At 37.3% G+C, this 14,428-nt stretch overlaps 1 protein-coding gene across 4 annotated transcripts in view; it reads left to right on the top strand.

The window, feature by feature from the left end:
* The window catches only part of LOC126762716 (klarsicht protein), a 97,837-nt gene that overhangs the window by 13,153 nt on the left and 70,256 nt on the right, over positions 1-14,428 (top strand). For all 4 annotated transcript variants that reach the window (XM_050479668.1, XM_050479667.1, XM_050479669.1 and 1 more), the window contains exons 2-4: positions 956-1,825; positions 6,591-6,911; positions 6,989-7,150. In XM_050479668.1, coding sequence (XP_050335625.1) covers positions 1,040-1,825; positions 6,591-6,911; positions 6,989-7,150 — 1,269 coding nt within the window. In that variant the 5' untranslated portion in view covers positions 956-1,039. The remainder of the gene's footprint in view (positions 1-955; positions 1,826-6,590; positions 6,912-6,988; positions 7,151-14,428) is intronic.

Here is a 14,428-nt window from a genome sequence, read left to right as displayed (position 1 = left end):
GTTTGGTGAACGTGTTAGCTCACGAAATGGCCCAGTCAATTGGCCGCCTCGGTTGTGCGTTTTGACGCCGTTAGACTATTTCCTGTGGGGCTACGTTAAGTCTATGGTCTATGTCAACGCGCCAGCTACGATTGATGAACTTCGTACGAATATCGAACGTGAAATTGCAGCAGTATCTGCCGATTTATGCTTGAAAGCCGTCGAAAGTTGGGTTCAGCGTCTGGATTTCTGCAAGCGTGTCCGTGGTGACATCGAATGTACTTTCACAGGAATAACAAATTTCATTATTATCCCAAACCGTTTTTGTTTTATTTAAAAAAAAGCTTGTGTAGGGTTCATTTTAAAAAACCCGTTACGTGTTTTTTCTCCCCAAAAAGCTGATTATTTGTCGGAACAACCGATATCGGACCACCATAATATACCATAGTATAGATCTGGTATACAAACTGAACGAAAATGCGCATAGTCAATCGAGTTTTTTTTTGTTTGAGATGTGAGCTAATGATACTGATTATCAGGTAATCCTGTACGGGTTTTTGTTATCACTAAGTACTTTACTTTTCTGAACGGTTGGATAGTTTGTATGTAAAGTAGTGTACAGTTGTAAGGTTCTATTTGATCTATTAGAATTTGTTTTGAAATGTAATTAGACCTTTCATAACAGAAAGTGCTGAGCTTTGACATTGGTATGGACAATTTTTTGATTCCCTCAATGAAAGAGTTTCTGGATTTTCCACTAGTTGGGGCATACATAACCTTAAGTTTGGTCTTGAACATGATTGTGTGAGTGTGTTTTTAAGAATTCTTATGGTAGAAGCACATGAAGCAGTACACATAACTCATTTAAAATTAATAACTGGTATAATAACTGATATAACTAATCTAAATATTAAATGGAAAATCATTAAATAATTAAATAAAGGCTAATAGTTATTTATCTTTTCTTTATTTTCAGATAGTGGCTGCAAATATACCTATTTCCTTTTTTGTGAAATCATCAGAGATATCAGCTAATTAATGTGGAAGCTTAAGAACGAAAATGGATTCGCCGAAGAGGGAGAAGGTAAACGTTATGCAACCACAACACTACGAACAAACGTTAAATATACGAAATACAATTAATCATGCAAATACGTCCACAAATTTAAATAAAAACGAGCATGAAGTAAAGGGCACAAGCCAAAGTACTGACACTAGTGAAACTTGTCGGGATGAAGAATCGAATTTTTCACCAATAAACACAATAACACCACCAATTAGCAAATCGGCAGGTGAGAATTTAACCGAAGCAGCGCCGAAAACGTTTGAAGCTGCGGTTAACAATAACGAAGAGACTGAAAATGCGGCCATGGTGTATGTTGATGCTTCGAAGATGAGCACGGCAACACCCACAAACACAAATCCTATTTCGATACCGAAAGCAATGGTGAACACTTTAGCAATTACAACTATTGAAGATCCGGAAAAGATGCAGCCTAACTCTAAAGTGGGCGAATTTGCAGTACCAGCCATACCCGACACCAAGGCAATCAACAAAGACGGTGGAGTTGGTGGGACTGGTACCAGTGCCAAAAAGAAACGCAATAAGAGCTCTAAGAAACGAGAGGACAATAAAGCACGCAACAAAGCAAACAGCAATAATATTGTCAAAGGCGCCACAGATGGGAATCGATGCCAGCCTCCAATAAACGTCATCGCTTCCGGTTCGGCCAATATGAAGGCCTCTGTTTCAATGACATCGCTGCCACCGGACGATGAGAAGTCTGAGGGTCGTGATGTAATTAAAGCAAAACTAAATGTCGAACGTCCATACAACAGTTTAAAAGTAAGTGAAGATATATTGGTACTGCAACTCCTTATACTTTTAGATGAATCGCAATTATCTGTTTAGGGATGTATATATAACATATAGAAAACCTTACTAATCGGTGGCAGCCAAACTCCAGCTTTCCTTAGTTGTTTGTAGTGCTTTTGATAGAGAACGCAAGGGTTAGCCTTTCTCATACCCTGAACGGAGTATATTAAGTTTGCTACGAAGTTTGTAACATCCAGAAAAAAACAACGGATGCCCTATAAGCATGACTAGGTTAGCCATTTCCGTCTGTCTGTCCAACTAATCCTTCAGTTTGTAAGATATCGTTCTGAAAATGTGCCATTTTCTCTCCAAGAAATTGCTTATTTGTCATAACCGCCGATATTGGACCACTATAGAATTTCATTTGACGTGATATTTTCAAGAAATTGTTCAGATCTGAAACTGACCAATCTAAATCAATTTCCTGTAAGGAATATTTTGTATTTCTGACATTTTCCGGTCTCTACAGAGCAATTAAAACATAGTAGAGAGCAAGAGACATTAATGTTGATTATCAATATTATATTAGCAATAGATATTTCCTAGTTTCCAACAACCTAGAACACTTGATACGAGTTGCAGGAAGCAACCGCAAATAGACAAATTGCGGTCCAACAACAACTTTGTTAACAGTTTGAAGCGAAATGCAATGCGGCATTAATTTATACTTACACACACTACTTCGCCAATCTGGGGGGCTTTTAGAGAACTCGTCGTTCTAAAAATCAAGTATTGCCTACCTGTTGATCTTCTGAAATTGGCGATCATAGTTTCAATTATGGGAGAGAGAAGTTGGGCGGAGAATGCCGAATTCAAGAAATGATGTCAATTAACAGTTGGTCGTTAATTTGTTAGTGCCATGCATTAACGGACATGTACATATATGTATTTACGTGTACCTATGTATATTACATATACATATATATTGCATGCATAGAATAATGATTTTAGCCATCATTTGCAAGTTTCCAAGTGAGAGTTTGCATCTTTCTAACTCGTCTTTTCGACTAGGCATCGTTTTCATGGTGGCAAGTATTTCAAAGCGGGTTTGCGTGTGCTTGCTCTCTTGGTTATTTTGCAAATTATGCAACCAGCCATACTGCGTTATTCCTTATTTTGCTTTCCACCAATTCAGCTGCAAAGAGAGTCAGGGATTGTTTGCATGTTGCATTCGAGGTGTGCGTGAAAATTAAGAATTTCCGATTCTCTATCGATCAAATGCAAACTGCATAAAAAACACTACTACTTAATAGCCTTGGACTTTGATGACTAACAAAAAGCGCGACAAAATAGTACTGGCAGCTGCTTTAGGTAGACAGCGCCGAATAAGAAGACTACAAGTTGAGAAATATTTGTACAACCAGTTTATTGCTGCGCAAGTGTGTTTTCTTATTATTGTATTTGTGCGTTTGTGAGCGACTTATGACTGCTTAGGTTTTATTACTTGCCTTTTCGACCATAATGTAGGCTAATGCAATATTCATACACATACAATATAACTACTTATGTTTGTTTGAATTTGTATTCTTACGTCATTGATACTCAATACATAACCTTATGAATGAATTATTTTGTTTTAAGTGAACATCTCTGTTAACTACTCTCAGAAATAGGAGCAATAGTTGCTCCATGCAGCACGTTCCTTCCGCCGGTAGAAAGTTCATATTAAATAAGAGAACTTAAACCTTTCGCCATTTATTCCATAATACATTCCAATTTTTAGTAAATCATTATTATTAAGAATTTTTTATTATTTCTATTCCTTTTAATTTTTGCGTAATTTAAAATCGTTTCTAACCTCGCACGTTATCGCAATCGATATTTCAAAAGGCGCAAAAGTCCTCGCTTTGCTTGACAATTCATATATTAACAAAGCGAAGTGCAGCGATCAAAGAATATATCAGAAAGAGCGCTTTGATTTCTGTGCTTTTCTCTAATAAAATTGGCGACTGTTGCTTCGCAAAGCGTAAAAAGATGAGAGTTGCCAATATATTGCATGTAAATTCGCCATTATTGTCTACGAACTAGTGCGAATTTGCTAAAAGTGGCTTAGTTTTTAGCGTTCACTCTGCACGCACCCTAAGACTGAGTTTAATCAGTTAATTTTTAATTGCAAGGCACAAGTTGCCTCATAAAAATATAAAAGCGTTTACTTTTTTTAATTATGGCACTTCTGGTTATCAAGCGATATGTATACTTGTTCCAATGTATCTTTACAAATCACATAAACTTTGGAATAATAATTTTTTCACTTCGAGGAATTCAACTTGTTTCAGTATTTTAATTAGCGGAGACCTATGCTTCGCAATGCTAATAGTTTCAAAGATCAGTAAGTTACTTTGTATTATTACTCATTTAGCAGCTGACACATTGTTAAAATATTGCCAGTTTAGCAACTTATGCAATTTGCAAGAATTAAAGCCGAGGAAATATTGAAACTACGCATTAACTTACAAGGTGCCTTTCAAAGTAAACAGGACTTTTTGAACCTAGCGCCCTCTGGTGGCACCATCTATATAGTATGTCGGCTGGTGCGTTGGAATCTGCTGTCTTTATCGATTGTCCAGTGAGAATTTCATGATATTTCATTGATTGGAAGGGAAGTTATTGCGTTTTAAGTGTCAGTATGTTTGTGTTATCGATGCGAAAATGAGCTTCGAACAAAGAGCCAACATTAAATTTTGTTTTAAAATTAGTAAAACTTTTACCGAAACGTTTCAATTGATGAAAAAAGTTTATGGCGATGATTGCCTATCCCGTAACAGAGTGAGTTATTTGACCAAAAATCACATTTTAATAGAGTTGTATTCACCTGATATGGAAATCATCGACTTCATCGATTTTCATTTTCCATTTTCGGAAAAATGCATTTGCCAAATGAAAGGAAATTGTTATCAGACATAGATTATTTGCCATTCAAAAGGCTTGCACCGGCATACTGACGGGCATACCGGCCAATGAGCTAAAACACTCGTTCGACATGTTTTTGGACCGTGCAAAAAGCTGTATTGAAGCAGAAGGAGACTATTTTGATTAAAAAAAAAATTGGTTTTGCCGAAAAAACCATTTATTCTGTTTTTTTTAAGTCCTTTTTACTCTGGAACGTAGCTTGTAAATATCAAAATTCTTTTAGAGATATGAGATTTCGAGAAATTGGTGGAAATCACTATATCGATTATATTGCGAATAGAGAAAGATTTGTACTAATTGGGATACGTTTGTAATTACTCAAGTATACTTGAGAATATATTACCCAAAAATCAAAATTTTATGAAGACAACTTACACTCTGGCCGACATATTTGGCTGCTGTAATGACGAAAAACATTATATATAGAGTATTGAACCTAGGGTAATTTCGGGATCAATTTCAAAATTTTCGGAACTAAGATGTGCCCAATATAATACCATCATTTAATTTTGCTAAGACATCTTATTTATTTACATACATATGTATATGCTATAAATTCAATCGAAATTTTGAAATTCATTTTTATACATTTTAGGCAGAACTATATACTTATATGTATGTATGTATATGTATAAATACTCTTATTGTTATATAGATGTTTTCAAAATGTCATAAAGATAACTCACATATTGTTCGATATACTATATAAATACATAGTATAAAGTCAACCTGAAACTCGAAAATTTTTACATGAGCTATGGGGGGCCTAGCGAAAATTTTGACCCATTGTATCCCTTTTTGACTTAAGAGAATACTAGTATCAGGAAAAGATTCCCCACGAAATTCGGTAATAAATTACCGAGCTTCACAGAAAAATATTGGATAGTGGAAAAAGTATTTTCGTATTTTTAATCAAACTATATATGTACATACATATGTATATGTACATATGTACCATTTTGGTCGACCACTTTTTGCCACTTTCCGCTAGAGAAATTATCCATCAGTGTAAAGCTTTTCTGGTTTCTCGGAGAAAAACTGCGACAAGTAATTTTCACAGGCTTCTCTTGAAGCCAACTTTACTCCATTAAGGGAGTTCTGGCATCAAAATTTCCCAGAAAAGCTCTCCCAGTTTTTGCCGATTCATCAAACATGTGTGTGGTCTAGCGTTGTCCTGGCGGAAGAAGAAGCAAATAATCGCAGATGTTAATTCGGTCCATTAAATTTTTCACAGACAATTCATGTGGTACCCAAACATAGGCTTCTTTTTGTAGCCAGCCTTTGTTAAATGGTTCAAAACCGTTTGATGATGGATCTTAGGTTCTTTAGCGATGTCATGGCTGCTGGTCCTGGTCAATCTTTTCCATAATTTCATTGACTTTTTCACCACCGACCATTGTTGTGCTACACGAACTGATACAGCATCGTCTCCTCAAACTTCACAAATTTAATCGGTGGCTTGCGTGTGATTTTTATTCTTTTTTATACAAAAATTTCAGAATATAGCGAGTTTCTTTATTATTATACTACATAATATTTCTGTCATATTTGGCATCGAAATTTCTTTAAGTTACATTACTGCTTTTAGCTTTACTTACGAGATATTACATTAAAATCGAATCTAATCATATTCGGCATTTTAGTGATATGGGAAGATACAATAGCCATACTTTTTACTACGGAATCACATAATCTAACCTAAATATGCTAAATATGCTTTTGTTGAATGTTTTATTGTGATATACATACATATGTATGTACATATGTACATATGAGATAACAATGCAACTAAATATTCTTCTGTGTTCACTGTTATATTTCATAGAAAAACATAGAACGCAATGCAGTCAACGCTACGTTGGGCGTAAGAGCTCACTGCTTCAGTCAAAGTCAAAGCAGTACCAGCAGTTTCGCAAACCACCGCTATTCTTGGGGCAGCGGATATAGTTATAGTTCGTCAAGCCTACAAAGCAGTGCCACGTTTGGGCTTGGCTCGGCTAAAGACGATCTTTGGGCTGCCATACAAACCAACTATAACTACATCATGGACACAAACCTTTTGGATACATGCAAAGAGACAGAGCGACATCTTGCGGATCACAACGTAGCTAACGGTGTGGAATGTGAACAATTGCATTGCGCTGAGGTGAGTGTTCAAGTCTGTGGTGAATTGAGCTTTTTTATACTCGTTGTGCATTCTCATCGTTTAATTTTTTATTTAAGTTGTTGGGTGTAACTCAGCGGCGCGAACTATCGTGGCACGATCCTAAAGAATTACGCAAGTGGCTGCGTGAAATGGAAGAGCGTCTTGAGTTGGCGCCCACATTGTCGACAGTTACTACATTAACGACAGCGGAATTGGAGCACTGTTTGGCAGAACACTCGGTAAGTAAAGCAGTTGCTGCACAAATTTATGTGTTGATTGCAAATGGACGGTGTTGCAGGATGGTTTCCTGTAACAAATGTTTTTGATGTCATTAGTTAAAAGCACCTACCGCATTTATAAAAATTAAAGTTAAATTAAAATTAAAGAAATCGACAGAATCAATATTATTGCAATTAAGCATTAAATATATCGTAAGATCTGCTCAAAGCACCTGTGAAAAACGATGTTGCTTGTTAGGTGTAGTTGTAGAGAGATTACATTACTTTTTGAAATTATGATATTTTCCAATTTCTTCATTTTTGAAAACAGATCAGACCTTGTTACCTTATTGGTCAAATTTCATCAAAATATTTCAAATAATTGCCCATACTATGGGCAAAAAATAGTAAGACTATTTAATTTACATATATTTCGCGCGAAAATCCATTCGTCGAATGTCACATCAAAATAATCATTATTGTTTAGTATACGATTGCCTTTCGGAAGAACATTAAGTGCGTTGAAGACGAACCATGTCCAGGACTGTTATTAAATTTTGTTGCATAGACTAGTAATTAAGACCAGTGTTGGAAAAATTGTTTTTTTGGGCTAAGAAATAAGCCATTGTGTTTGTCCCTATTATTTTTGCCACCAGTGTACGTACCTAACCCTTTATACTTACATACTTTTATAATTTAATTTTATGGTGTTACAAAGATTAAGATGAAATTTAATTGTACATTTTTGACAAGGTTTTGCTAGACCTAAATTCCCCCCTACTTGGATTTCAACTTGGAAGTAGCTCTGATGAGGCAACAATTTGTAGTATATTACTATGAAAATATGTTATGTTAGCGTTACTTTTTGTCTAGCATTCGTGGCTGTAAGAGTGAAAAAATGAAAAATACCATAAATCAAATGGAGTATGTATGTTGCGCAAAAGCAAGCCGTGGCCACTGGGTAATGCCAATTAGAGATGCGTCTTGAGCTAGTGGTCGATGTATGTATATACATACATACATATGTACACATGTAAGTATGTTTAAAGACAAATGACCTTTAAATATGAAATACAACCATGCACACATAAATAAGTGTGTAAGTGTGTTGTAAATTGTGGCCGCACAACGACAAACTAAGCTCTGTTGCACATATTGAGCCACCATTTCGCATTGTTGTCAGCTCAGTCAACGGGCAAATATAAAAACGAAATCTGATGCAATTGTATCTTCATTCTACAGAGATTAGCACGTTTACTGTCAAATGATCCGTTCATACGCGTACAAATTTTTGTATAGTTAGTATGTATGCACATATTGTCAATCTTTAACAGATTTTCATTACATTATCTACGACGATACTCAATGTGAAATTCTATCATAAAACCGCAATGGAAGTGAGCTCTCCAATTGATGTTTACTTTGTAGGAACTCAGAATGCCACGCACTAGCTTGACCTTACTTACTTGGGTGTATGCTGAAAACTGTTTAAATTATGGATTTGATGAAATATTTATAAATTGACGAGAAATTATGTTTATTTATGACTGTATGAAGTCATAATGCAACATAAAAACAAATTGCTTTCAATAAAGCCGTTTTATGTAAATACCTTGCGTTGGCCATAATTCCAGATTTGCACAATTTGCCGAATGCAGTTTGCGTTTTAAGTCAGTTGTGTCTAGTTTAAGGGGTTCCCTCATCACACACTCCACTACTTGCATATCGAAATGCGCGATTGAATTAATTATTATGAGCAACAGCAACATAATGGCGATTCTGCGAAAGTTGCCAAATGCTCTATTGCCGAAAGTAGGCTGTGCCTACGGCCAAGAGTTCACAGCCCATGCGGCATTGTGCAAATGCTAATCGGGATAACAACACTACGAAATTTGAGCAATTGTCTTATGCGCAATGTGATTGCAACCTCTAAGTACCGATATCTAATATTATTTATTTTTTTTTTTTAAGTTATGTCAGGCTTTTCGGCACTTTCGCGTATGGGGGAATGCAGTGACAAGGAAATATAGTACATACTCGTACACAAAAACTCCAACAATACAACACCCGCGCGTTGTTTCCTAAAACATAAAACAATAGTATCACTGCGATTTAGCGTTCAGCTTTGCTTGGAAAGACATGACGGTAGTGACTAGTGCTTGTTGTTGTTATTTGTAAGTTGTAAGCGGGAGTAACGTCCAAAATAAAGATACTTTAAATTATGATCACCATAAAAACACGATGTAACGAAACCGCCGCGGTGAGCAAAGGCAAGCGACCATGCAACAATTTTATTATTACTTCCCTGCTGGTTGGCGGTGGCGCGTGCCAGAAAGGCTAAAACGGATTTGTTGGCTTATTCAATTCATACAAATGTAATGTATGCTTGTACAATAGCGGTGAAAATAATGCAGCACGTTAGTGGCATTGAACAACTTCAAATCTGTTTTTTAGTTTATCACATTGAAATTTACATACAGTTGCGAGCAATAAAATATTTGTGTGCAATTTTGAAATTTTATATATAGACCGCCCAAACCTTCAAAAAATGTGGAACAACTGGTCGGATGTTCATCCGCAATGCACTAACACAGATCCCAGAAAAATTTTTCCAAAGGTTGCCAAGTGAAATACTGTCAGGTATGCCAAAACTCGACCAATAATAGCTCTTCTACAGTTCCGGGACGATTTAAATTTATCATGCGATGCTCATATTGTAAATAGAAGGTTACCTAGTAAGGCTCCTTTAACATCTGATCTGGCCACTGAAATAATGTAGTAGCATACTTTGTATTGAAGGGTCGAAAATGATTTTTTATGGCCGGAAAGGGTCTCTGTGACGTTCCACTAATACAGAATATGACCCACGATACACCACGAAATCTTTGAGAAATAGTGGGTCAGGTATAATGGTATGGTGTGTTTCTCGTACAGAGGCTTGTTCCGATCCATCGAATTGAAGGCATCAAGAGTCATTACGCATATGCCAATATACTGCAAAATGCTTTGCTGCTAATTGCAGAAGATAACAGAGTCAAAACTCTACTAGGTTGGCACAGGAATGGTTTCGGGTCAATGGAATTGAGCCAGTCCGCTTGACCTTCTGATCTTAATCCCACTGAAAACTTTTGGGCTTGTATAAAGAAATGTGTTTGAAAGGCTAAGTGCAAAAATAACAATAAGCTCCGTTATTAAGGCTAAAAAATTGTTTACAATTGAACAATTGAAAGATACTATTTATAGTGTTGGTACCGACTACTATTTCATTGCTCGCGACTGTATATTCTTCTTCTTTATTGGCGTAGACACCGATTAAGGGGTTATAACCGAGTTCATAACAGCGCGCCAGTCGTTCTTCCTTTTCGGTGCCAATTGGATATTCCAACTGTGGCCAGGTCTTTCTTCACCTGGTCTTTCCAAATGCGAGGAGATCGTCCTCTTCCCCTGCTTCCCCGGGGCGTACTGCGTCTAATACTCTCAAAGCTGGAGTGTTTCCAGCGTAGCCGCTGTCTCTTAATTCGTTGAACTATGTCAATTTCCCCAAATATCTCATGCAGCTTGTATTATTTTCTCCAGCAATGGATTGAAGTAGGGAGTCACCTTGTCTGAAACCTCGCTTGGTATCGAACGGTTCCGATAAATCCTTTCCGATCCTGACGGAGCTTTTGGTGTTGCTCAAAGTCAGCTTACACAGTCGTATTAGCTTTGCGGGGATGCCAAGTTCAGACATACCCGTGTAGAGGCAGTTCCTTTTCGTGCTTTCGGAGGGGTTCTTTAAAATTGACGAAGAGGTGGTGTGTGTTGATCTTCATTTCACGGGTCTTTTCCAAGATTTGGCGCATGAAAATCTGGTCGATTGTAGATTTTCCAGGTCTAAACCCACACTGATAAGGTCTAATCAGTTTGTTAACGGTGGGCTTCAGTCTTTCACACACCACGATAAGACCTTATATGCGATATAAAGAAGGGTTAACCTACGGTAATTGGCCCAAATTGAGGGGTCCCACTTTTAGGGGATTTGGCAGAGCAAACTTAGCTTTCAACCGTCGGGCATGCTTTCCCGAAAAGGGATCTCCTACATAATGAATAGTTTTGGAGGTTATTTCGATGATAAAGTTTCAACAGTCAATGAAATTGATAAAAGCATGATGAACAAATCCCGCCAATATCCACCCGCGCCTATTGACACTCCCTTTATTGTTGGCGCGTGCAATATGACTTGGATTAGGAAGTCGTTCAATGGAAGTGTGAAACAAACAGTTGCGCTTTTAGGTAGCTTTTTGCAAGGCGACACAGGTGTCTAGCTAACGGGCGCTTATCGCTCCTTGGGCGACTTCATCTCGCCACCACGCAAGCGCGGGCCACTTTACTTGCCATTTTCAAATAAAATAAAATAAATTGCAAAGCGCTTTTGGCAGTTCGCCTTGCTGCCTTTCCAAGTCGCTTCGCCAATGCTGTCTCAATTACCTTCTGGCTTAGGCGCAAAACCATTGTCACTAGCCGGACGGTGCAAGTACCTTCACTTCGCTGTAGCGCTCTTAATATGAAATATATGAAGCCCAATCCCAGCAGATACAATGTAAGCTTCAAACTTTCTATTATGTAATACCTTAAAGTTTTTTAGCTTGCTGCGCGCAGCGTGAAAACCGAAGCAGTTTGCCACAGCTGGCGCTGTTGTTTTACCTTTTACCTTTGGCTAGCATTGTTATTTCGGATTTCGTTATATAGCTACATATGTACATATGTATGTATATGTATGTGTACTGTAGTTATGCGTACATAGATTTATGCGTGCACTCGAGTACTTGAAAAGTTTGGCCTTTTGCTTTGGCATCGATTTTCTACATCCGCACAAGCCAAATGGCCTTAATGCTCCAGCGCTTTCTTTTTTGTTTTGCTTATTGTTGCACGTTTGGTGGTCGAATATCTGCTTCGAAGGGCGGAACTCATTTGTTAGTTGGGTTAGCTGGTAGTTTGCTCATTTGACCGCTGGCTTGCCTACGGTGTTGGCGTGCAGCGGCTGCGCAAGGGCCTCGCGGCTTTCGAGCGCTCATTGAGATGTTGCAATAACCAAGCTTTGTGTGTCCCGCATATTCGTAATTACAACTTTTCATTGTTCCAAATACGATTTTTTTGTTGCAAGTTTTGTTATAATTTTTGTATAAACATCTATACAAAGATATGTTAAAAACATAATACCTAAGACTTTGAAGATTTCATGTTTTATTTCCAAATATTATTTATTGTTTTGTTCAACAAAAAGTGAAATCCAAAATTTCATTGTTAAAAATGGAAAGTGTACCCCGCTGCGAGCCTTTTAGCCGATAGGCAGTGCGTCAGAGCGCCTATCTGGGCTATGCTAGGCTGCTTGGATATGTATCATGTATACTTGGATTATGGGGAATAATTAACTTATATTTATAATTGTTATTAATTGTTGGATACTCAAATTTTTCGTTTATTGACAACATCTGCTTCAGGCAAAAGGTGTTCTCTAAAAAGCAGCTTACATACAGTTGCGGTCAAATTCTTAGTAGTGCAGGGAACTCTTTTAGTTTAGTCTCTACATTTTTATTCCATCTTTTTTCTTTGGGATGCACTTTAAAATCCATTACAGGAAGAAGTCGAAATAGAAATTAGAAATGACTGGTTTCGCTTAGCTTGCTGTGTTGTTATAATTTTCTTTCTATTTCCAAAGCTTTTTCAGTGAGTCAAAATCTTAGTAGCGCGTGAAAGAAGAGTTTAAAAAATTAAAATTCTCTGGAAATCTTAGTGAGATTTTGAAAATAACGGTGATATTCATTTATTCAGTTGAAATTTTTGTTTTTAATATTACAATTTTACGAATCTTCATTAAGCAATGTAGAAAAATAGATTTTTCGCCTGAGAAGCGCGCCCTGATAAAAAAAAAATATTTCTCGTGACAATATTTATGCCGACGTCTAAATTCTTTCTATTTGCTCACCCACAATGGTGCTGGTAATGCTATCAGGTACCAACCAAGTAATAAAAAGCGTGGGAGAAAGCCAGCATGTCAGTGAGAGAAGTCAATTCCATTTTCAGCTATCCAAGGCAGTTTCCATTTGCTGCTGCTACAGAGGTAAAAGACGCCTTTAATGTAACTAGAAGTTTTAAAACTAAATGTCGACGTTTGCGTGATCATGATCTGGGTGCCTACAGGCTATGAAAAGTGTCGTTATTGCCGAAAAAACACATGTTGAACAAAGCCTTTGATTCGCTAAAAGACATTTAAATTGATCTTCGACAAAATGGCACAATATTTTATGGGTGGACAAATCGAAGTTTGTTATGTATGGCCAAAAGCCATCGCGTCAATATGTAAGAGGTTCACCCAATGCCGAGTACCTGCTGAAATCCATATTAAAACTCAAGAATCAAGGAAAATATTTATGGTATCTCCTATGGCGAAATATTTCAGAACACCAGGCTGCTGTATATCAGTGAAGGAATGGCGCTTGTTTGGACGTTCTAGCGAGAGAATGATACCGACATATAACAAAAGTTGCTAAGTGGTGGCTTGAACAACGAAATATCAATGTAATGAAGTGGTCGCCACAGTGCCCTGGTATCAACACCATCGAAAATTTGTGGTCTATGTATGTTATTATCCGAGGCTGTTGTCTACTTTTCATTTGCGGCATATATTAAGTGACGGGTCCCTTATCCAGCGCGCAACGCTGGAGAAGGATGATTCACCTTCTCACTTTAGCTCGTCTTCAAACTGATGATTTTTGGCTACCCAGAGGGTACTTGGTCTAAGACCGAAAGTCGTGAGCTGCTTGAGCCATATATAAAAGAATCGTTTCTGGCCACTCCCAAGTGAATGGCGCTCAGAGAACTTTCATCACTTCCGTGAACTTCTTCACATGACTCCATTCTTTTGGGGGAAGCAGAGAGAGACCTCCACTCCGTAGGAGAGATCAGGTGGAGAAGTACCTGGATGCACTCGGTATCTCGAATTGCGAAATGAATAAACAACTGGCGTGCTATTGTTAACTCGGCTATAACCGCCTAAGCGGGGTCTACGCCAGTAAAGAAAAATAAGTATGTTATTTATTTGTGCACATACATAGGTATGTTATTTATGTAAATTACAGTGATTTTACACATCTGAAACCTTTTCAAAGCCTTCGAAAAAGAAAAAAAAATAACGAACTAAATAGAATTAGGACAAATGTGCAAAAAACTTGTTGAAATGCTAACAGAAAATGTCAGAATGCATTGTTCATAGGTTACCGACTGATTTTGGAAAAAGTTGATTTCATTTACTCTAGTATT

This window comes from Bactrocera neohumeralis, chromosome 6, assembly GCF_024586455.1.
Source record: "Bactrocera neohumeralis isolate Rockhampton chromosome 6, APGP_CSIRO_Bneo_wtdbg2-racon-allhic-juicebox.fasta_v2, whole genome shotgun sequence".
NCBI lineage: Eukaryota > Metazoa > Arthropoda > Insecta > Diptera > Tephritidae > Bactrocera > Bactrocera neohumeralis.
Note: the sequence above shows the minus strand (reverse complement) of the source record. Positions and strands in the feature narration are given on the sequence as shown.